The sequence below is a fragment of the Astatotilapia calliptera genome, chromosome 7 (assembly GCF_900246225.1).
Source record: "Astatotilapia calliptera chromosome 7, fAstCal1.2, whole genome shotgun sequence".
Classification (NCBI taxonomy): Eukaryota; Metazoa; Chordata; class Actinopteri; order Cichliformes; family Cichlidae; genus Astatotilapia; species Astatotilapia calliptera.
Window position 1 is genome coordinate 49118464 of NC_039308.1, and position 24899 is coordinate 49143362.

Below are 24899 nucleotides of genomic sequence, written 5' to 3' on the forward strand. Positions count from 1 at the left end.
TGGAGTCGAACCAGAAATCCATCGACTTTCCACTTTTCACTTGCGATAACACGTCCCACATTTTATGACCGTATACCCAGACTTCTTTGTAACCTCCTTTCTGAGTTTCTTCTTTCTTTCTGTGCTGCCCTCATCATCAGGAGGCTCACGGGGCCTCCACACTACACGGTTCTGTTATGGTGTTGAAAAGATTGCTGTCATAAGAATGCATGAGCATGTTCCTCAACACGGACCTTGATGAGAAAAGCAGATTTTTCACCATATGAAAACCCACCTTTTGCTTTTCCACAGCTGTAGATGTGTTACACTGACTTCACAAAATTCAATTCTTCACTCTGTTTTCAATTTTAACTCACGGCAAATGACAGTGTTGGGATTTCGGCAGCTTGCTACAGCCGTACAATAGAAATGATACTAAATTGAGGGTGACATACATTTGATGATACCTAAACAGAAGCTGTGTCTACCACACCTCCTTTGTGTCTGTGAAATTGTGTCTAATTGTGAAACCACGATACAAAGAACTGCAAGGCAAATTTTTTCTAATAATTCTGGTGTTCATGTTGTGTTTTCACTTCCTCTTGCTAATCAAAATTACTTCAGAACATCTAAACATACCAATGAAGTGACGGTCAAAGCTTTTAGAATATGTGTTGTCTTACAGTAATACACCACCAACAACAACTACCCACCCCCACCCCTCTCGTTACAGTAGCTCAGCGGCGCAGCTGTCCACCATGCCGGACATTCTGCCTTGGCTGGCCAAACCCCATCGCACCGCTGAAATCCTTCTGCTTTGCAGCCAGGAATTCTCTCCCTGTCTGGAGAAAAGTCCCCAATAATATGACCTATGTAACCCCCCCCGCCCCCACTCCATCCCCACTCCATCCCACCCACACACCACCTTCGGCCTGGAAGTGTGCCTGGACATCGCCTCAAATCTGCAGCAGCCGTTAACAACGCATTACCTCCAGTCACAATTACCAGAGCCAGCCCTGGGCGGAGTTTCTATGACTGGCTGGACCCAGGACGTGAAATTGAGCGGCTCAGACACATCTTTGGATCTGAACAGGGCTGATCCGAGCTTTTGTTGTTGTTGGCTGCTCGGCCTTCCTCTGGTCACAGCAAGGGGCGGGCCGCTGCTGAGCCACAGACATATGGCTGAGGAAAATCTCATAAGACCAAAGGTCAGAGTGGGTCGAGCTAACCTCTTAGCCTCTGGTTGATTTATTATCCCATGGGGCAATGTTGCCCTGCTTGGACCAAACAGAACAGGGGTCAAAGGGCATACTGTATCTGTTCCTTTTGTGAAAGCCGGCTTAGCAACACGGTTTTGTCAGTTAGGAATAAAAGGATGCAGAAAAGCCTACAGACCAACTGAATAATTATGGGATCACTTATGTAAACACACAGCTGCAACGCAAAGATAGAAACAAGTAAGTACTTAAAGGGTCAGTATGTAAGAGCTATCCATTTTGCTATCCATCTTGCGTGTGAGGGTACAGCCTTGCACTTCCACCTTTGGCCAATTTAGAATCACCAGTTAACATAATATGCATGTATTTGCAGTAAGTGAGCTATATATAGCAATGAAAGTATCTCATTTAGTGTTACTGGCAGTCTTAATATCTTTGCTAAGTGAGATGTTTGCACTGCAGAATCTGCCTAAGGAACATTTTAGAACATTTACCATTTAAAACATTTAAAGAATGAAGTCAAGCACGTGAAGCAAGTGTAGCTGTTGAAGAATACAGTGTGGAACATAGCTTTTATAGCACATAAACTGGGCATTGAGCTTGTTTGGGCGATACAAAAGTGATCTTTAGTGTAAAAACTGACACATCAACCCATACCAAAAAAACCTTCCAAATGGCATTAATATATTTTTTGCGGTAGTTGTTTTCTTGCTAAACTGCTAAGCTAAGCTAGCCTAAGCTAGCTAGATATTTGGGAAACTGCGTAATTCCCCAGCACCAAGTTATCTAGTAATGTGCTTAAACCTCTGTTGATAGATTCATTTATTTATTTATTTATTTACGCATGCTTTATCATACTTATAACATTTTTAAGTAATAAGAGAGGTGCTATGTGCTATGTGCTATGCTATGTGCATTGTTTTTACTTACTTTTTTGGCAAGTAATCATTCTACAACACAATATGAATATGAATGTGAATATGAAAATTATTCTTCCAAGCAACCTCTTTCATTTCCTAAAAAGGCTGTACTCTAATGGGATCACAGGGGTGCGTACATCAGGCGTTTCATGACAGCTTGACTAGGTCACCAAGAAAATTTTATGCTAAAGGTCAAAAAATATTCTCTGGTGACTGAGAGGTGGGGGAGGGCAAGGAATTACAGCAACTGCCCTCTAGGCAACTGTTGGCCCCATTTATTTAGCGACAACTCCTGACAGAGTGGCTGGCATCAGCTGCTGCGGACATTGTTTGTCACAATCCTGAAAGATACACTACAAACACACATGCATGCACACCTGTTGAAACATATCTGCTTTCATATAGCGCTGCTGGGCCTCTACAGACAGGTGGCCTACATGCACCACCAGCCGCCCCAGCATGAAAACCACCACCCAGTCACCGGCCACCACCACCGTGCTGGAAGTGCCCCTCATGGTCAAGTATATGAGGGAGTAATGAATCTAACCTCGGGTTTCAGTGTGCTTGTTTTCCCCCCCAGTTTTCAGTTGCTTGAACAGATAGAAATTTTTTAATTTCTGACACCTCCCACAGTCCAAAGATGTATGAGGTTAGGATGATTCTGGTGATTCTAAATTGCCTGTGAGTGGGAATGCTTGTCCGTCTCTATGTGTTAGACCAGTGACAAACTGGCAACCTGTCCAGGGGGACAGCTGGGATAGGCTACCCCCTGCCCTGGTGACCCTGATTTGGGTAAGCAGGAATTTTATTTTAATTCCATTAGATCGTATTACTTTAAATGAACACTATTAAAGAAGATCATGCTCATCCTCAGATATTTGTATATGTCTGAGACACAAAGTACATAATATACTGCAAGTCTTTTGTATGATTTGAGATATTGTGTTGTACGGGGCCATATTCAGCTGCATGATGAGGTTCTGTCGGGAGGCGGGATTAAAGTCGACACGGATCATCGATTCAGCTCAGAGTCCGGTCATGATCTTCCTTGAATTCCTCCTCTGCACAGTTTTTTTTTCCAGGACTGCCAGATTTCACTGTCCAGCGTCTGTGACAGTGTGCCCCTTATATTCTCCTTTTAAACTGCTTCCTCAGATCCTCTTTTAGCTGCGTTCCTGTGTACTTCTGAGATCAAACTGCCTTTTGAAGTGGGAGTCTCTCTCTCTCTTCTCTCTGTCTAGTCTCGAGATGAAAGAGCAGCAAGGGGAGGCACAGAGCAGCCTCTGCAGACGGAGCTAGCCATGGGGTCTCGCTTTCTTTCCCCCCCCCCCCCCCCGGCACTCTCTCTGCCAAAATCCCCTAGCAGTGATAGAAACCAAAGGAGGACAAAAAGCAGCGGAGCACTACGCCCCGTAGTCCCTCTGGTAAATTGAAAATGCCCCTGCTCTCCGCCTCACATAAGGTCACTTATGCCCCCGCTGTTCTCCTGAATCTCCTCCTTCTTCCACTTTACTCTGCCTATTCCACACCCTTCCCCCAGGATGGCCCTGCCTCCTTCTTCTAGCCTCTCTCTCGCTCTCTAAATCTCACATCTAAGTGTGCTGATCTTGGGACATCCCCAGTATTTTTTGGCCTTTGAAGGAAAATATAATTGAGTGGTAATACGAGATGCATTCCCTCTTCCTCTGCATGCCTGGCTCAATGGGTTATGGAATATTGAAGTTCAAAGTAGGTACAGTGAAAGTGTCATGTTTTTTTTCTCCCCCTTCTCTTCCTCCTTAGTGGTGATTGCAGCTTAAAAAGGAATTTAGTGAAATGAGGCTTTGGAGACATTTTATTTGGATGGAAACGTCAGCTCGTGACTTACCTCGACCCATTCTCGGCTTGATGTTTAAAGAACTAGCTTAAAACAACAACAACAAAAACTATAAGCTATAAGCTTATATAACTATAAACTATATTATGGCATAGATGAGATAATCAAATTCTCCCAAACTAAGACAGGAGGGCAGAGCTTTAATGAAATGGAGTTTTATTATTTACAGCAGAGCTACAGTGCACAGGGTGTGTGAGAGTATCATTTACAATCATGTCCATCCATCTGGACAACAGGAACCTCACCATGTGTTAAACCAATCAGACAAGCAGACATATTCCAGGCTGATCTTTTTTCTTTTTACACATTATAATAAATACAGAACAATAAGGCAATGTTTCTATTTACAACTTCTATAAAACTGTACAGGAGAAGAATTACACCCACTTTAGGTAATAGATAATAAATAATAGTACATTTTTAACCACTGCAAAAGAAGAAGAAGAAGAAGAAAACACACATTTGTGCAGAGAAAGAGCTTTCTGCTTCCCTTGTTCGCCCTTCTTTTTGTGTGTGCATTCGTCTTTTTAGGAATGTGCATGCTATAATTATGGGAGGCCTTTCATACTACAGCTCCATAGTTGAGTTATTTTCTATTTTCTACTTCTTCCATGCCTCAGTGGCCTCTGTCAGATAGATAATGTGAGTGTAGAAACAAAATGAGAGCATTGTCTTTATCTTTCAGACGATCGCCCTCGGTGGTAGCCGACTTTTCCCAAAAAGCTTTCACACAGAATTAGCGCTCCAGCTCCTCAAAGCGTTCTGTTTAAATTCTACACTGTGTTTTTTTTACTACCTGGTTATGGACAGAAATCTCTCCTTACCGCGAATTCGACACTTAATTAGCTCAGGAGAGAAAAAATAATCAGAGCTTTAATGGGGCAAATTTATCTCAAATGCAATACAGCAGTGGGAACGCCGTGACGAGGGTAACAGAAGCTGTCCTGCAGAATCCTAGCAGTGGTGTAAGGTTAAATTGCGTGAGCTTGATACCTACAGGAAAACCCCGAGCAAGCACACAGATCATGCCTCAACTCTTGACTGTACAGTGTCCGATCTTGTCTCAGAGGTTTGACTGTTTTATTATCACTAACACAGCTGCAAATCAGCACCGTGTTAGCCACCCGGCCTGGACCATACACATTTGGTTAGCTTAATTTCTTCCACTCCAGCCCCTCCGGTCCCAACGTAGGAAAAAGTCAACAGATAAACCATCTACCCTCCTCGTGTTATTCGATCACTACCAACAAACACCTGCCACAGTTTGAGTACAGCTAGGCGAGATGGATATGTATCTATGGATATAACTCCACTGTGTGCTCGGCATTGGTGGTGCCAAGGTAATCAGAAGGATTTGTGGAATTCCTCTACCATGGCTGGACTTTGAGTTGGGTTTCTTTTTCCTATGTCTTTGGGAACTTCAGGGCTTTGATTGCATTACGACTTCATTACGGCGTTAGTTAGCTTTGGAATAATATTTGCAGTAGAGGAATGCAGCTCACTGACAGGCCACACATAAATTAACATCACAGAGTAGTGCGATTATGAGGGCTAATGTAGTGAAATAAATTCATGCAGCATGTCGCTGCTTGAATGACTGTGCTGCAGGGGTAGACTGACTAGTATAGAAGACAAAGCTACATTGAGAAAACTTAAAAAACAAAACAAAACACTCATACACCCTAAGGAAGAGGTCAGCCAGTCAGTCTGCTTTCCACACATCAATCCCACTCGAGTGATTGTTTTGCCCTTGTGTCCAAAATCACAGTTAAGCGGACAATTAGAAGTTGTTCTCTTCTCAAGGGTCAAAAGTTAATTTGAAAATTTGGAACTGTGAAAGGAATAGAGGTAGGGTGGGGGGACGGGTGATTTCGGAAGACTGAACCCCCTTATTAAGTCCCCACATAAGGGGTTAGGCTGTTTATGTGAACTCCTGCTTCTTTAATTGTCCTTTGGTGATGACATCATCGTAGCCAACGTGAGCCGCTCTGTGACATCAGGGGCCCTCGTCGGTGCTGCCACCCATCCGTTTCTGGATGGTCACCCTGCGGATAGAGGGCTTGGACGTCAGCTCTACTTTGGGTGGGAACTGCTCCAACAGGATCCGTAGAACCGAGTCCATTTTCTCGTCCATCTGATGGATCTGAAAGCAGCAAAAAAGCCAAACAGGTTAGGTTAGCTGAATACCTCTGAGATGAACACTCGCAACATAAGTACAGTGTAGACCTGCACTATGTAACAATTCCAGCTTTGGTTTGCTCTTTTGTTTCATATCCATCTGCCTCTTTAATATAGTCGTCATCCCAATGACAGACTGCATAATGACACGTTAGTCTGCCAGTCGCCATCTACCTGCTAAAGGCACTCATTACAAAAGCTGTTGAGCTATATGATCCTTAAGTGGGCAGACACACACACACACACACACACACACACACACACACACACACACACACACACACACACACACACACACACACACACACACACACATTAAGGCCACTGTTATTTACATGCTTTCCCAACTGTAAACACAGGTGTATCACCCAACAGATGCTAAGATACTACCAGACCTAACAGGGCGTAGCCAGTCTAGCCATGGTGTGAATACATAAATGTCTCCACCTGAGTTGCACAAGTAAACAGACCGCAGACTGCCTGGTGACATGCAAATGCAGTGAGCACTGCACATCCAGACGTATGTATGTACAGCACCTACTTACAAGACCTCGTAAACATACCTTCATATACACAAAAAGAACATAAATGAATCTGAGAGGCTGTGAATTACTGGGTATTAAGAATGAAAAATAGGCTTGTCTGGCTTACATCTAGTTGGGGTGATCGTAGCTCAAGAGTTGGGAGTTCGCCTTGTAATCGGAAGGCTGCCGGTTCGAGCCCCGGCTTGGACAGCAGTCTCGGTCGTTGTGTCCTTGGGCAAGACACTTCACCTACCGCCTACTGGTGTTGGCCAGGAGGGCCGATGGCGCGATATGGCAGCCTCGCTTCTGTCAGTCTGCCCCAGGCCAGCTGTGGCTACAACTGTAGCTTGCCTCCACCAGTGTGTGAATGGGTGGATGATAAAGCGCTTTGGGGTCCCTAGGGGGGGCTAGTAAAAGCGCTATACAAATACAGGCCATTTGTAAATTAATAAGCAATTTTCTTTCTGTAACAAATGGTAAATGGCCTGTATTTGTATAGCGCTTTTACTAGTCCCTAAGGACCCCAAAGTGCTTTACACAAAAAGTCATCCACCCATTCAACAATATGGATTTAAACCCATCCATGGACATACAAAAAACGAAAAACTTCTATTTATACTTTTTAATTATTTGCAGGAGCTGGAGGTTCAAAAATAGTTTCACCACTGTTTTCCACCACTTACTTCTAAAAGTACTACTACTACTAATAGTAATACTAACCTTGGTTTCTGACAGATCATGTTTTTCTGTTCATTCTGCATGTCAAAAATAACACTAAGCAGTGCAGTACCAATGAGCATGAATTAAAATGTAATTTTTGCTTCCAGACTCTCTGTTAGCTTCCCAATGTGTCTAAATACTCTACTAAATATGAGAAACACCCAGTCACTAAGTTAAACTGAAATAATGAGCATATGGAGCTTGCTAATGACATTAGCATGCCACACTTAGGGGAAAAAGTACAGAAGTTAAATAAAAACTAACAGTCTATTAAAAGCTGGGTGTCTGATAATGACGGTTGGAGTGGTTGGCAAGGCCCGCCCCCTAAAGCCTGCAAATGCTGCAATTATAAAAAGCCCTGTTAAGAAATAAAGCCTGAGCTTTGAATTTAAGTCAGTTGCATAAAGTGTAAAGCCTAACATGCTCTACTTCAGTTCCTCACATTGTGTTTTATTTAACTTTGTGTTAGACTAGGCCAACTGTGACACTATGAGTGCAGCGGGCTTCTGTGTTGATGACAGTTGTGCTGGCACATGTAACAGCATTCTGTCCCAATCTGCTTGTTGCTAAAATAACACCTTGTCCAGATTCTTTCTGATAAAGATTCACCGTTCTCCACAGCATCAACAGCACTAAGAAGTAACTTTGACAAGGAGATCAAGACTTAAAATTATATGCTTTAACATATCTTATTATTAGTCGCCTGAATTAGAAAAAAAAGGCCAGCCTATAAATATAAGCATATTGCTTCAAATAAAGGCCTGATATCTTCTGCAGCTAAAAGCATACAAAGGCCCTGGTCACTGTGTGAGTAAATGTGATAGATTATATCTTCACATATTCTTAGCCTTAACCTTGGTTTTACCTTTAAACTTATCTAGCAATTACAGACATACACACACAAACCAAAATCCTCTGATGGCTCAGATGTCTTCAAGAAACTGTAGAAAATGACTGTGCTTCATAAATCAAAGCCTAAACAGCAACTCACATCAAAGAGCATCTCAAGCATCAGGCAGAGCACACAGATTCAGACTGTGGTCTCTGCACAGCGCTGTTGTGTTACTGGCAAGGCACAGTTGTGCAGTTAACATCATAACATCAGTGGCATTTTCTAGGATAAAGGGTATGTGCCTTTTTTCCCCCTCCCCATCTTTTACTGTGTGTGTCTGATGGCCGAGACATTTTTATGGTAGAGTAGGACATTTAGCGGCTATTATTGTTGTTGAAATATGAGCCATAATAGGAAGCGTAAATCTCAGATATCAGAGTAGGTCACAGGGAAGAGTGAAATCACATCACAGCACGGCAATGGCCATAATTCACAGATAACTGTACACTGTCAAATCAGAAGAGTCTAGACATCAAGACAGGATGGCTTTACCCTTAAATTTATGATACGCATTTCAAGTTAAAGATTACACAGATAGTAACGTCCCAGTCGTGCCTCAATGCGCTACCTTCACTTACTCATAAAGTTTGAATTGCTCTGAATTGTGTTGCCAATATTCTTCAGTATGACTGTGCAACAATAACTTCATTTTGACCTTTTCTGCTAAGGTTTGCTTATATTTCACCACCCACTGGACTTTTCTGAGATTGTCCCATGACCTAAATAGCTGTGCTAAGTAGATGAAGCACGCGCTGGGCCTGGATGAAGCTTAGAGAATAATAGGGTATCATAAACATGTTTGCTGGTAATCTACAGACTTATCAACATTCTCGTTGGAGCTTAAAATGGATCAGGAATTCCTCCTGTTGTGAATCTGAAAGGAAATGCCCAGGAGACCCACAGAGAGACAAGAAAAACATAATTAGACAGGCGTGTTCCAAAACACGGCGGACCTATTTATTGCAACTGACTTTATGTATGTGTGCGCTTTATGGGGTCGAAAGGGGGCCGGTGCCGGTGAGAGGGGGACAAAGCGCATGTGTTTGAATATATCACTAGCGTATGTCAGAGGTGTTTTTTCTTTTGGAATCTATGCTGAGGTGTAATAAAAAAACATAATAGTTAAAACCATTTACGTGACCCCATGAGAGATGATAACAAGCCTTTTTACAAAGTTATTCAATACACAAATTTCCTTTTTACATATGAATCTACATATTATCATACGGACATTAGCCTTTACAATAATCCATGTGGTTATAAAGTTTGAGAAAGTTCCTTCTGCTTCACTGCTCGTTTATGTCACAGTGCACATACAGAAGAAATACTAATTAAATGTGGCACACTTTGTAATGTGCCATTATTTATATAGGTGTCCAAAGTGATTTGTACTAGGGCCATGATCGAACCACTGCTGTGTCATAAAAACAAATGCGATCCAGTGACAGGTGATGCTCCAGCTGTCCCTGCCTCGCCCTCTGACCACAGACAACACATGGGATAAGTCACAAACCTGACACTACAGCAGCAGGGCTTTCCCTGAATTCCACTGAGGTCCCTTTGACTGACTGAGCCAGTTCAGAGAGTGAGCGAGAGAGGAAAAAAGTGTAAAGGCTGCAATTGGTAAATGTTGTCGACTATCATCTAACTTACAGAAAATGTCAAAATCAATGACTGTGGGAACACAAAGGGATGTTATATAAAGTTAGCAAACAAAGCAGGTACACTTTGTTCTATTTTTCACCAGTACTTCATGTACTTCCAATCATAAGAACAATCAGTTGAGACATGAACCACAGTGGTGAGGAGAGCATAGAGCTCCCGTTCACACAGGAACACCCTTCCTGAACCACCTTCCTGCCCTCCCCTGGGACTGTCTGTTGTCTTGTACACAATAACAAGTACAGCCACATACAATGTGCATAAATTCCACTCTTGTCACCTAGTAAACAACAAACAAAAAAAATGGAGCCAACAAGAAGCCACGCCCTTGTTGAGATGCTAACACTGTCGTAAAAGTCGTCATGTCACCAGTCTAACAGACTGTCCAGGAAAATGTATGTAGTATGTAGTAATAGAACAAACATAATTTTACATTTATATATTTTTTTAATACTTGGATGCAAATTCTTTGCCGTCACTGACTGCCTGAAGTCTAGAACACATGGACATCACCAAATGCTGCGTTTCCTCATTTGAGATCCTCTGCCATGCCTTTACTGCACTGCGCACTCAACAATTGATCCTGCGACTTCTATTTCGACACTTCGGTCGCATCTTGATCCTTTGAGCTAAATCCACTGTAGAAGTGTAGAGAGGGCAAAAATATAGAAAAACAAGATGCGTGTTTGTCTAAATACTTATGGACTTAACTGCAGCTGGAGTAGAAACATTCTGCCGCTTAGGATAGAGGATGATTCGCTCCCTGTGGCCATATTCAAAGTCTGGTCCAAACCAAGTTCATGATCAGATAAAATAACACACAAGACAATCAACTTGTAAAGTGGAGCCACAGCACAAAGAGCAGTAAAAACCACCCAGGATGGAAATGAGAACAGATAACATCACATGTTGGTTTAACATGTGTCAGCTTCATAAAGCCTTCTCACCACAAATAGTATGTGGCCTAACGCTGATTGAATGTTCATTATTTTTTTACATTTTCATTTATTTCTGGAGATGCAGCTTGTCTCAAGCAGAATTTTGTAACCTTGTTTAAAAATGCTACAAGGTATAATTAATAATTTCACAAGATTTGTGTCTGCTTTACAATTTCATAGGAAGAAGTCTAGTAATACATGATTCACTCATCACAAGCTGGTCTTTGCCGATAGGATGATTCACACTGCCATCTGTTGGGGACTTTATAAAGCCTGGAGAAAAGCTCAGGCTTGCTATTGCTGCATTCTTTGAGTCTTGCCAACTTCTACCATCGCAGGATTACTGACAAATGGAGGTAGGAAATGTAAGAAGGACATGAGATACGTACGAACGAGGGAGTGTATGCTAACCTTGACATGTAATGAATGGTAATTAGGTGTTGTGAAGTGGCGTGGCTTATTCAGCTGGGGAAAACAACACTGGGATATACATTGTATTGCGCAATCCTGACTGGACTGCCGAGTACACAGCTTTTCTTTGAGCATTCAACACCCTAACACACAAGTAAGAAAGAAAGAAAGAAAGAAAGAAAGAAAGAAAGAAAGAAAGAAAGAAAGAAAGAAAGAAAGAAAGAAAGAAAGAAAGAAAGAAAGAAAGAAAGAAAGAAGGGAACAAAACTTTAATATAAACCTGTCCATTCCACTTGCGTTCTCTTCTTCTGTTTCTCTCACGTTGACAGTCACCTTGAGGAGGACTAGGGAAAGATGAGGAGGGAATAGGAGTGAAAATAGAGAAAACAGAAGGAGAGTAAAGTAGAGTAGCCAAGAAGGAAAGACTACCAGCTCCAGGAATGTCTTGGCATCTGTGTCAGTCCAGGCAGCGCTATTCAACAAAACAAGATTCCTGTCATTGAAACGCTGTTGGTTGCATGAGACAATAGCACCAGAGCTGAGACAGAAAAACAGATATGACAAGAGGGAAACAATTGTGCTGGTCACCATCCTCGCATGCTGTAATGAATATGTAGTGTTTTCCCACCACACTGACCTCAAAAAACCCCTTGACTTAACCTGCACAGCACAATTCATTTCTAATTCCCATTAAATCCGTGTGAATTACAAAGCTAGATTTTAAGTAGCTGTTTAATTTTTTTCTGAGATTGCACATTAACAATCACCGTGAGGGGTCATTACAGAAAGGTATTGTATTACAAATCACTTGTTACTTTCTCAAAAAGTTATACATTATGTCACTTATTTACTCCCTGAAGAAATTAAGTCTTTACACTGCTCTCTATACTACTTTTGCTTTGCTCTCACAGCCTGAGATTCATTGTCACATTATTATTAGTTTACAATATAAACCTTAGGCTACATGAAGCGCTGAAAATCAGGCTTTGGCTGCTTCGTTGGGGGTTGGCATACAGCAGTAGTAGATAGTCTTTTCTAGACTTTTCTAGTCTTTTCTAGATGCAGTTTGAGCTTGACTAAAAATAAAAGTGTTGCTCATAACTCCATTTCTCAAAAACTTGATGACTGATTATTTCCTCTTCCCACTACAGAAACTGAAGTCAGCTGATGATAGCTCAATGAGGCAGGAAAAGGGGATATGTTTGATTTTTTTCCTAATTAAAAGGTACCCTCTTGTATAATAACAATATTGTGAAGACTACTGTTACGACAAAAACACTTTCATATTACAAGAGATTGTATTGACAGTCTTGTGGAACAAAGAGCGTTAACACCCAATTCAACTGTATTTATATAGCACCAATTCATTACAAAAGGCACCTCATGGTGCTTTATAATATACGTTAAAGAGTCTACAAAATTGGAAAGAAACCCCAATAATCAGATGATCTCCTATAAGGAAGCACTTGGGAACAGTGGGAAGGAAAAACTCCCTTTTAACACGAAGAAACCTCCAGCAGAATAGGCTTGTCAGCCACAACTGCATGGGGTAAGGGGAAAGAAGGCAACAAGAGACAGGACAAAAGGCTCTAATTTGATGATTACAAATAATTAAATACAGCAATGACGTATAAACACACAGAATGGAAACAGGTGGGTGAAGAAGAAATGCTCAGGGTACCATTGGAAGTCCCCCAGGAGCCTAGGCCTATTGAAGCATAACAAATAGATGGTTTATGGTCACCTGATCCAGCCCTAACTATATGATTGACAAATCATATGACAAAAAGCAAAGTTTTGAGCCTAATCTTAGAACCTAAGCCTAACATAAACAGTTTATATGGGCAAGTACTGGACCACACCTCTTAAATTTTTAATTCAAGTGTTTCAAGACCATTGCCATAGGTGTAAAAAATAATAATTATGGATTGCATTTATATTTCGCTTTTCGAGACCCTCAAAGCACTTTACAATTCCACTATTCATTCACTCTCACATTCGTGGAGGCAAGCTACAGTTGTAGCCACAGCTGGCCTGGGGCAAAGTGACAGAAGCGAGGCTGCCATATTGCGCCATCGGCCCCTCTGGCCAACACCAGAAGTGTCATGCCCAAGGACACAACGACCGAAACTGTCGGAGCCGGGGCTCGAAGCGGCAACCTTCCGATTACAAGACGATCTGCCAACTCTTGAGCCATGATCGCCCTAAAGCGCCTAACCATGCAGCCTGCCTTCACACATTTTTGTAAAAAAAAAAAGATTTTTTGTGTTGTATTGTAATAGGATTTCACAACTGAAACATCAGTTCATGAAATGTATTCCGTTCTATATATTCCACACTCAACTGAAAGTGGCATTATTGCAAAGTGGAACTTATCAGGAGCCAAAGCTACTCAGACTGCATAAAGTTTCAAAGTGGGGCAGTGGAGATCTGAGGTGCACGGTGTGTAAAACTCACCAATGGTCCAGCATTGACATCAGGCCAATAACCGCACCGGGAGCCAGTACTTTTCTTAATGTGTAACACAAATGCATCCTCAGTTAAATACATTCCAAAATGACTTTTATACAGTCTATCCCTGCAATAAACACTTACCATATTTTTGATTAAAGATATTATTTAAAACTAACTGTATCAATCAAAGTTGTTCTAGTCCATATACATTGTAGAAAATGTGAAAGATGTTTTGTATAAACACACATCAGCAGAGACAAAACTAAGAGAGACTCTGCTATCTCTCTTAGTTTCACATTTATCACATTTCAGCTAATTGTTTTTGTTTACTGCACTCACTACCAGCTTTCAGCCACAGTGAACCTTGTCTTCAGCAAAAAAAAAAAACCCCGCTGTTATAACTGTACACTACCAAACAAGTCACAGCTAAAGCAAAGCAAAAAGGAGAATGACACTGATCACTCTGTTGTCCAGTTTCCAACCATGGCTTGAAATCAATCCAAAAGCACACGAGTTACAAATGTAAATGTTTTAAAGATGATATGTCAGGATTACACTTGTGGCATTTTTTGCTATAGAAGAAAAATGACATTAAAAAAGTGCAAGGGACAACCCCCGAAGCTGAAAAAGTGTCATAAACTACAGTTCCTCTAGCTGCCTGTTGAGAATGCCTCCAAAGAGAAGTCAATCCCCATGTTAAATGATCCAACTTTATAGTATTAAAAAGCATATTTACAACCTGATACAAGTAAAAGTTTTAGTAAAATTTTAGCAGTCGTATTTAAGTGAGGATAAGCAAGGCAAGCAGTACTTGCCTAGTAAAATCTAAAAATTGATGTCTATTAAAACATACCTAAGTGAAAGTGATCTCTCTCCTTTCATGTCAAACAGTGTTCTGTCATAAAGCTTCTTGCCTGGTTTTTTATCTATTCTTTAAAATACTGCTGTCTTGTGGTCACGATTAAGTACAGGAAGTACGCTTGTCTTGGATCCCATTAGAAACTGTAGTGTGTCTCTATTTTATGGACTTATCTCCTATTAACAATGGTTGTAACTGGCTCTGAGATCAGTCCCACATGGTGTAGAAACAGAGCTAGCATCAGCAAACAGAAAAACCTGTCTGATTTATCATCGTAACAGATACTTTGTTCTTGTACTGATTACCTTGGGCAACATGTGATTTAGAGTAGATCGTGCATTGTGAAAATTTGAACCATCAAATCCAGTTTAACAAAACAGGTGAGTTGAAAAGGAGCAATAATTAGCTGATATGTTTGTCTGCACAATAACACCTGCACAGTTTCTATGTAGCTTGCTAAAGTTAGCTAGACTGTTTAATCCATATAAGTTAATTTCAGTCTCCCCCCCCAAAAAAACAACAACAGGACAGAAGCCAAAATACTAGCATTTGAGCTTAAAAATACAGAGAGCAAAACCCCCGTGTGACATACTACAGTGGTTATATCCATCTTTTACACTGCCTATGAGTTAAAGTTAACCTTTACTGTTTGCTGTTGTCACTTAGTTTTGTTAATCAGAAAAAAATGCCACATTAACCATATTAAAATGTCAACTTTGGAATATTTTTCATACAAGTTTAACACTGAGGACAGCATTTGGCAATATTTTTATAACTTTGTTTTCATAAAATGTAATGTATACTGTAGTGTACTGTAATGTGTACTGTATATTTGCAAACATTAACAATGGGTCAGTTTAGGTGAATTTCTCAGAGTCTCTATTGATACCCTGAGCAGCTCACCCAAACTGCGTGTGCATTGTCTTTCACCTACACCACAAACACACACATATGAACACACACAGGCTCCAGCATTTCTGTCTTTACACAAAGGACAATGCAGAAAAGCAGCAGAGGGGGCATACACTGGCTTTTCTGTTGGGCCAATAATAAGCTAGCATTACACATAGGTCATCTTTATCATCAATGTGACAGGGCATGAATGAATGGAGAATAAAAGTCAGAGGTGAGAAAGAGAAACTGAAAAGGCCAAGAAAAAACGAGATTATAAATTCATACAGAATGAAAAAAGGACATAAGCTGCTTTTTGTCTCCAGGAAAGAACACACACAAACATGTCATGTACGAGACACAATACATTAAATCTTATCAGGATACTAACTATAACATTATTGAAAGCACCTTGAAAAAAATGCTGATCTAAAAAAAGCCACAATTCCCCTAAATCGACAGAAGCTACCTTAAAAAACTAAGCAACAGAATTATCATCACATTCTACCCTCAACAATACACAGACACATGCAGTAAAAGAGAACTACTGACAGAAAAAGACAAGTATTAGCCAGCTATTAAAGGAAGGGGAATCAAATTCAGTGAGTAAAGAAAAGAGAGACAGTCAGACAAACTTCAAATATTCACCAGTTTGTTTTTGCTATTGTATGAGTGTGTTGACTCATCTTCTGGGCTCTGTCATGTCTGAGGAGAGGGTAGTTCTGGGCCTGAACTATGATTACGAAATATGATAGCGTCTCATTATTGGCATGTTTGTGTCTGTGCGTGTTTATATGGACTTTTGTGCAAAACTGTGCAGCTTTGGCAATGTTTTCGGGATTATGTGGAGTGTTAAGAGGAGTGGCAATAGTAAGTATATTTCAGTAATTACAAGCTCTATTTAGTACATTCAAAAGCGTGTGTTTCTGGGTTTTGCATTTTGCTGATGTGGCCCTGATGTAAAATTCAATAACCTTCTCCAAGACTTTCCACAACTAAATCTGAATAGTACCATGACCTTAAAATGTTCTTCCTCTGTGTTTTTTTGAAGGCTCAACAGGCTGGTTTCCAATCAGATGGAAAAAGGCAACAGAAAACCACCAACTAATGCAATGAATCTGTGAAAGTGTTGGGTTTAAATTCATGTGACCCATTTATAGACGTGCCCTGGAGAACTGAATAATATTGTAAATAACTGCGTACAACCCCGAGGAGCTCGTGATCCTCCAGAAATCCCTATATGTTGTAACACATTGTGAAAAGAAAGACGGTGTCCAAGAAAGCATACATTTCAAAATCCTTATAAGAGATGAACTGAGGTCACGATTTGCAAGATGAATGAAAAAAAAAGAGAGACAGAGAGAGAGAAAGAGAGAGCAAAAATGACAGACTGCATGAATGAATCCCAAACCAATGTGTCAGCTAGATTCAAATTCACCAACCCAATGAGCGACCAAATTGCTCCACCAGTGGCCTTGGTGCCAACTGGAAAACAGAGCTTGCCCAGCTCAGATTCACCACCGGCTGGGCCACTGCCAAAGAGAATGGATTCACTTTAACGCTGGCAGATACAATATGTTCTTTGTATTTGTAAAAGCAGGAGAAAGGAGATGGACAGAAAAAGAGAAAGAGAGTAAGAAGAAATGACGGGCAAGGCTGGATGGGTGCAGTGTGAATGGACTGCTTTTGGCTGAGGGAAGGAGGGAGAGAAAGAGGGAAATGGTGGGTATGTTTTTAAAGAACAGGAAACCGAGCAAGAGCACCTGACGCACATGGTAAGTATCAAGGGTTGCGCCACGTGCCGCTAAACTGCAGCCAAAGCTTTTTTCTTTTTTTTTTCAGCAGGGGTGGTGCTGCTGGTGATAGTGGTGGTGTGTTGAGGGGTGTGTGTACTGGCTAATCTCTCTTCTGAGTGGGTGCGCACTCAAAGCTGCTTTTGTTTCTGAGGGCTACTTTCACAAGGACGTACAATCCCCTGCATCCACTCCTCCCCTCCGCTTCTTTTTTCCCCTTTTGATCTCTCTGTTGTTCAGCGCTCACGCTTGTGCGCTGAAACGTAGCGGGTGTTTCACTTGATTTACTGATGATTCTGTTTGGATATGTTTGTAATGCACACATGAGCACATGCACATGTTAGCGTACATCCACCAGTGTGTCCATATAAGCACGTCTGGTGGGGAACACAGACGGGCTTCTCATGCTGTACAAAGGCTAAAAAAATTCATAAATCAAATCGCTCGCTCTAGTGTGGGAGAGGCTTTGATATCACGTTTGAGGCACGTTAGAGTTTTCGCCATTGAGAGTTGTGTGGGTCAGGGGAATGTTACGCGCAGAAAAAAATATATGCGAAGCATAAACAAACTCATTGAGATGAATTATGAGTTGTGAAGAGATTAAACTGCTCCTGGAAGCTCAAAGGAGTACAGGTCTGGGTTTTGCTCCACTGGCTGAAAAAAAAATGTGATTCATAGGTCACATAATGTGTGACTGAGAATATGTTGATATTTGAAACACTGAAAAAATGGTACTAATGAGTAATGAGCGCTTAAATAGAGTAGAACGGGCCAGAAGAAAAAAAAAAGCGCTTATGTTCTTTTAAATATTTTGCTTTAAACATGGAAAGAAAACAAAGTAATGGTTTTACTTTGACTAATGTTTGTGTCTCATTTTTATGAAAGTTCAATTTTCTATGAAAATCTGTGGAATGTTAAATGATACCTATCAAAGGCTGGAGTTGGGACAAATGTTAAACAAACAAACAAAAACAACCCCCCTCAAATGTCCATTACATGTGAAACCCATAAAGCAAAATATTGTCCATCTAGAAACACTTAAAGCTGCTCCAATCTGCTTGCAGGAGCCAACACCACGCACACCTATGCTAATCCTGTGACCAAACTGATAAAGGCACTCACAGTGATTTTTATTACATAAAGTCAAGTAAATACCCTTGAAGAAGGGGAGGGGGAAGGCTAGGGGGGAGTTTAGAGGACAGGTTTGGGGAGTGAGCAGTTGCCTGATGGACCATTTGTCTTCAGAGACAGCTGGATATGATCTGCTCCTAACTGGTCCCCAGTGTGGTGACCCCCACAAAGACAGAATATGGCTGCAAGCATGTTTGAATACGTTTTGTTTACATTAAGCAAACAAAAAAATTAACATATAAGTGTAATTTTTTTCATGTTTGATCATAACACAAATAACTCCGTGCTTGTCTGGAAACAAAATTTCCAGTTTTCTGAGGCCTCTTCCTTTTGAGGAATTATTTCGCCACGTACCATGACGCAAACACTAAGATTTCTTCATCTTACTGTTCTCTAATGTGGGATGATGAATAGCCATCACATGATTCTATCAGGAAAGTTTGATGGCATTTCATAGTGTCCTTGGAGCAAAAAAAAAAAAAAAAGAATTCTGCTAAATAACACGACGCTGCTCTAAATTTCACCAGCAGTCAGGCAGTGACTCAAGGTGACAAATCTTTGAATCACCCACACTGATCTACTGAAGAGGAGGAACACGCATGCACACATACGGATATGAACCTCAGAGAGTTCTAGCAAGGATTTTTCGTTTGCGTGTTTAAAGGTAATCTGCTGGTCGGCTTCTGGATGCGACTGCATACATCCAGGGTGTGGACTCACACAGTGTTCACACAGGAGTGTCTTTATAAATGAGGGAAACCCACCCACCCTACCCCCTGCGCCTTTCTCACTACCAGCTGCCACAACTACCAAAAGACCCTCAAGCCCCTCAAACAGACACACACACACACACACACACACACACACACACACACACACACACACACACACACACATGCTCCCCCTTCTGTGCCAGGCTGTGGTGGTAGCCAGCGTGGCATCGTCAGTCACCAGGGAGGTGCCATGTTACTACAGCCACTGCTGTAGGTCAGTCACACTGTGGCTTTGTTTTCATCATCAATAGGCCAGTCAGCCTGATATTATAAATGGCAGGGGGCGTGCCAGCACTTTGGTCTAGGTTGAGGGCAACTATTGAAATAGATGGCATTTTGTCTTGTGCACAGAAAATAATTTTCCTCGACAAAACACACACTGCAGGTTTGTTGAAGAGCTAAAATACTAACATAGAGCATCTGTAAATACAGTAGCACTGAAACCTCAGATAACCAGCATAAACTTAATGATTCTTTTACTCTTTACTATTATAGTGCTAGTGGAGGCACTCGATTTTATTTATTTATTTCAATTTTATTCTAAATAAATACCTGGAAACTAAAATTCCTAGTAATAGTAGTGATGTTAAGGAGATTCGCCCTATAGTTGGGATTGACAGATGGCTGACAGGTCGAGGCTCTCAAGTGGGCACCCTCCATCTCCAGCTTTCTTCATTGTCCCACTATAAAGGAATCAAAGGTGGATCTCTATGTGCTCGAATCTCCCCGTCTTGTTGTTCTGTCGATAATTTTTAAAGAATGTTTAAACTTTCTATAGCAACAAATAAAGATATGTTTGAGATCATGGTTGAGAAGCAGTGCTCGTAGACAAGCCTATGTGTATGGTGTTCGGCAAGCAATACAGAAGTCCAAAAGTCGACTCCTACACAGCTACTTATATATGAAAGTAAAACATATCTACGTTAGTAGCTGTACCATTCTGAGCCATATCCACTTGATCAAAACATTTGGGGACATTGTAACAATCTTCTTTCTTCCCTCTACTTACATTTCAACACCCTTGATTGGCTCTTTTAGGAGATTGTTAATCACAGGGTATCTAGCTCAATGTAAAAAATGGAGTTTGTTATCCTGGTTGACGAGGTATATATTGTTTTATGTGTGTATTGTGTGTGTAGATTATATACTATATGGAGTAACACTGATTTGGAAATTTCAAAATAGTATTAAGGGGAGTAGGACTAAATAAGTGCAAAACTTATCTCTTAATATATGTATATTGATTTATTCATGGAAACTTATTTTCAGATTTAAATGTATTCTGTTGTAAATATATTATTTATATTTCAATGTTTGAAATTAAACCAATATATAACCAATCAATAATAATCAATTTGTTGTAAATTGTATGACAATGTTCATTTTTATTTATACAACACATTTCACTACATCTAAACTCATTGTGCTTAATACAGAAGATAAAAACATAAAATCCTGCTTAAATATGTATGCCAGACCCTATATATACTAACATTTAATAGCAGTAAACTGCACTCTACTACATAAAACAAATAAAAACTAAAACCGTGCAGAACAAGTGGCTTTGTGTATCTAAAATAGAGAATCCCCCATGCCTGATGTTCAACGAGCTGTCTGTCCCGCCTAGACAGTGGCCGTATGGCTGGAGCCAGAGCCCCAACAATGTGCCAGCTGATCCACAGGGTCTGGAGCCAGGCTGACCCTGGAAAACCTCTTCCCTTTTAACCAGCATTAAATCCATTACTTGCAATTGAAACTCTTATACTATATTACAACAGTCGCCATCACACACACACACACACACACACACACACACACACACACACACACACACACACACACACACACACACACACACACACACACACACACACACACACACAAATTCAAAAGGAAACAGTCAGCTAGAGACAGAACAAGAAAAAGAGACGGCTTGCCGCCTGCATATCTGTTTCCAAATATAGCTTTTTCTCCATTGCACTCGGCCTGTTGTTTTTGTTACAGTGGCATTTTGCCCAAGTGGTGTTGTTTGGCAAGTCTCACTCTGTAGAGGTTTATTTTTTTAATTTTTTCATATATATTTTTAATTTTTTTGCTTGAGCGTTTGGGAAGTGATGTTTTGATGATGTCTGCAAATGTCATGGGGAAGCTGAGGAGAATCAGTATGCAGACCACAGATGCCTGGTTAGACAGTGACTGTGCTCAGAGACATGTGATCGGCGATGGTGTGAGGGGAAACTGCGGTGAGGTCACGGGGTTCAGAGAGTTCTCAGGATTGTGCAAATTTAACAATAACGTAACCAAAAAGCGAAATATTCGAAAATGTGAATGAAACCACGCCCTTCCAGCAAGATATAGTGAACAGGGATAGTTGATGTTATTTCAGAGCCAGATTTCATAATAACTCCATCGGCTCTGCTTCACGACCCATACATTCTTTACTGAGGACCAACACTGGGCCTGCCAGGCACAGCAGACAAAACAAAACATGAAACTGATAAGACCAGATGAAACTATTCCACACATTTGGCCCGGTCATCACGGCTTGCCAAAGATCCCCTGCTTCCTAGCTCTGCCTTAACAATGTTACTGTATTTGGTGTACAGTAAAATAAATTGGATTATGAAGAGGGTGAGCAATGCTAGCTTAAATGATAACTACTTACTTAAGATTAAGATGTTGGGCTTTATTTTTAAAGGAAATTTTTAAAACATGAATTATCTGTCGGTGGTTGCCATATGCATGTAGTTGCCTGCTTTATTGTAACCATCAGGTATGCCCACAATAATCCAGGGACACTTGCTAGATGGTGGATTTACCTTGTTATCATCATGTACATTCCCTACATGGTAACCCTTATCTGATTGTTGCTACACAAGCAAGGAGGTATTTAATCAAAGGAATCTGTAACCACTTGAATTTTACGGAGGGACAGAGTAGAATAGCTGCCAAGGCACAACAGCCCTGTCCTTTGGGAAGGCCAAATGCCTGGTTTCATCAGGGTGAAAGCAAGAGGTGTAGAAAGTTGCACAGTTTTACACTGGCATCAACAATAAGATTGTTCATTTTAATTCATAGTACTGCCATAGTTTCAATATGTAAGAAAATATGACGATGAATACGACAATTCAAGCCTTCCTATACATCCAGGTTTTGCATGACACACTCCTTAAACATGAATGAATAATTCTGAGAAGAATGCAACTGAAATATATGAAATCACAGATCAATTTATTGACATAATTAATCATTAAGGAAAATGTGCTTGGCCGAAACTGAATTAACCAATTCCATTTGAGCAGATTCCTTTAGATCTTTTACACAGTACATATGTAACAAAATTACATGGACATTTTTATGTGTAATCCAACTAATAGTGTGTTTGTGTGAATAACACATGTAAGCACATATTTCTGCACACATAATCACATAGTTGCCATAATACACACACACGCGCAGACCCACCTAAATCATTCCACACATTCAGAAACACAGTATGCACAGTACAACAGACACCCACGCCTACTTTCCCACCTGTTGTCCCCCCTCAGAAATCATGGAGGCTCTCTCAAGTCTCCAGCTGTTGGACTTGGGGCAACAGACACACACATGAACCCCCACCCCCTCAGACAAATGCGGCTGGGTAGTATTTTTAGCTTGTAGTAAACATCAAACACGACTCCTCCTATGCCATCATCAAGCAACGATCCAGCCTCCTAAAAGGAAACAATCAGGACCGGACAGGTCACTGTCCCTATTTAGATGGCCTGTTGATCTAGCAGAGGGTAGGAAATACAGCTCTAGTCAGGAAATGTCTGCAGGTAGCTCAATCTATTCAAGTACTCTGCTGAGTAAACTCTATTTTTAACAAACACACAAGCTCGACACAAAGTGTCCACTGTCAGAGAGGGTGAGAGAAATAGAAGAGAAACATTCATTTCTGACTTAAACAACCCTCACCCACACCCCCAAAACTAAATCTATTCTGGGACCATAAATAGAAAAAAAGGGCAGTTTGTGGGAAAAGAGTACGAGGAAAATCAAACTTCCACATGCACGGCTGAGTGTTCATAACTTATTATGGAAAATATGAAGACTTGGTTAATGTGATGTAGTGCAAATTTGCTCTTGGGTATGCACATGCAATGAGAAAGAACCACCCAAGCTGGACAACGGTGGCTGAGTGTCAGTCCCTTTCACAGGGACCTGTACAGGTCACACATCGCACCACATAAGCTGCCCCCAAGTAAGATGACTCACTACTGATGCATCTTTGCTGTCTGGCTCACCATGCAACTGCTTGCTTTTAAACTATAGCTCACCAGCCTTTTCAAAGCCAAGATCAAACATATAAACAATAAAAATACTAGAAGATGAACATCATAGCAAAAAATAAATAAATCTGACAACTATCCCACAACACACACACATTCAGACCACTCCTTCTTCCTCTGACTATGTTTAATATTTACTAGGCGACCAGTGGATCAAAAGCCACAATAAGAGGAAGCAAGTGAACACAGCCTTATATGGGGGACAACAGGAATATTAGCCTTTCAGTGAACAGGACACTTCTGTTTTGTCACTTCCAGCATGAGTAAGCAATGGGGTCCACCAGGCCCGACTTCCTCAAAACACAACCTGAGTCAGGACGTAGTTAATCAGACTGTACGAAAGTGCTGTTTGGGTGAATTCATACCATCGAATACGCAAGCGTGTCGGTGTGCGTTCTCTATTCCTGAAAATTGAAACTCTTCTCTCTCTTGCGTACACATATACAAGGCCTTGCCTGCTGACACAGCACTAATGGCAGTGAGGACGTATTGTGAAAACAGAGAGCAGCATGCTTTGCTGGTTCTGAACAAGGCCGGAGGGTCTGAGCTTTGATGCTGATTAACCTTTCTGTTGTCAACCCTTAACATCCAGACTACTCCTGCAGGAACACTAGTGAACCATCAACTAAATACCTGGAAGGATGCTACAAGATTGGAAGCAGGACGTGGATATGAACTAAGAAGACACTTTGAGACACACTCTGAGTTAATGAAAATACGAATTACAAAATACACTTGCAAGAGATGTGCTGTATGAGTCAATCTGATTAGCAGATAGTAATGTACATTTAAGGGAATTAAACTACGAGACCTCTGATCCATGGAAGTCTGCAATGAGGACAGTAACATATCTTAACGCCATAACACCAAGTGTAACACGTTTAAAACACAACTTTTAGTACATTATTTAGACCTCTACATCGTCAGAGTGATTTCCCCCCCCCCCCAAAAAAATTTAAATAAAGCACAAAACACATTTGTTTTAAACAAAAGTTAAAAATTAAACAAATTAAATATATATATGAATGAATGAATGAATTACAAACAAATTTGTCACAAGGTTCAATAAACGCTCTAGTTTAAAAAAATTAGCAACTTTTTACAGGGTTAAAGCCTGGATAGCAAAACAGCCAACCGCGTGCAAGCAGTCCTTGCAGAGTAGCAAAACTACCACATCTCTGTTTAATACAGTGCAGCACTGAAGGACTAACATGGCCTGAGCCAATTATTAGCTTCATAAATGAGATGATTTGCTTCTTTGGAAGTAGAAGTGGCATTCTGGGACAAGATATCTTAAAATGTATTACTTTTCCTCACATTTAAACTTACTTAAACCACGTTATTACA

General features: G+C 40.8%; 1 protein-coding gene across 2 annotated transcripts in view; it reads right to left on the reverse strand.

The window, feature by feature from the left end:
- Positions 1-4148: 4148 nt before the first annotated feature.
- kcnq1.2 (potassium voltage-gated channel, KQT-like subfamily, member 1.2) overlaps positions 4149-24899 on the reverse strand; it is a 181163-nt gene continuing 160412 nt past the window's right edge. For both annotated transcript variants that reach the window (XM_026175315.1, XM_026175314.1), the window contains one exon: positions 4149-6135. In XM_026175315.1, the coding sequence (XP_026031100.1) occupies positions 5989-6135 (147 nt within the window). In that variant the 3' untranslated portion in view covers positions 4149-5988. The remainder of the gene's footprint in view (positions 6136-24899) is intronic.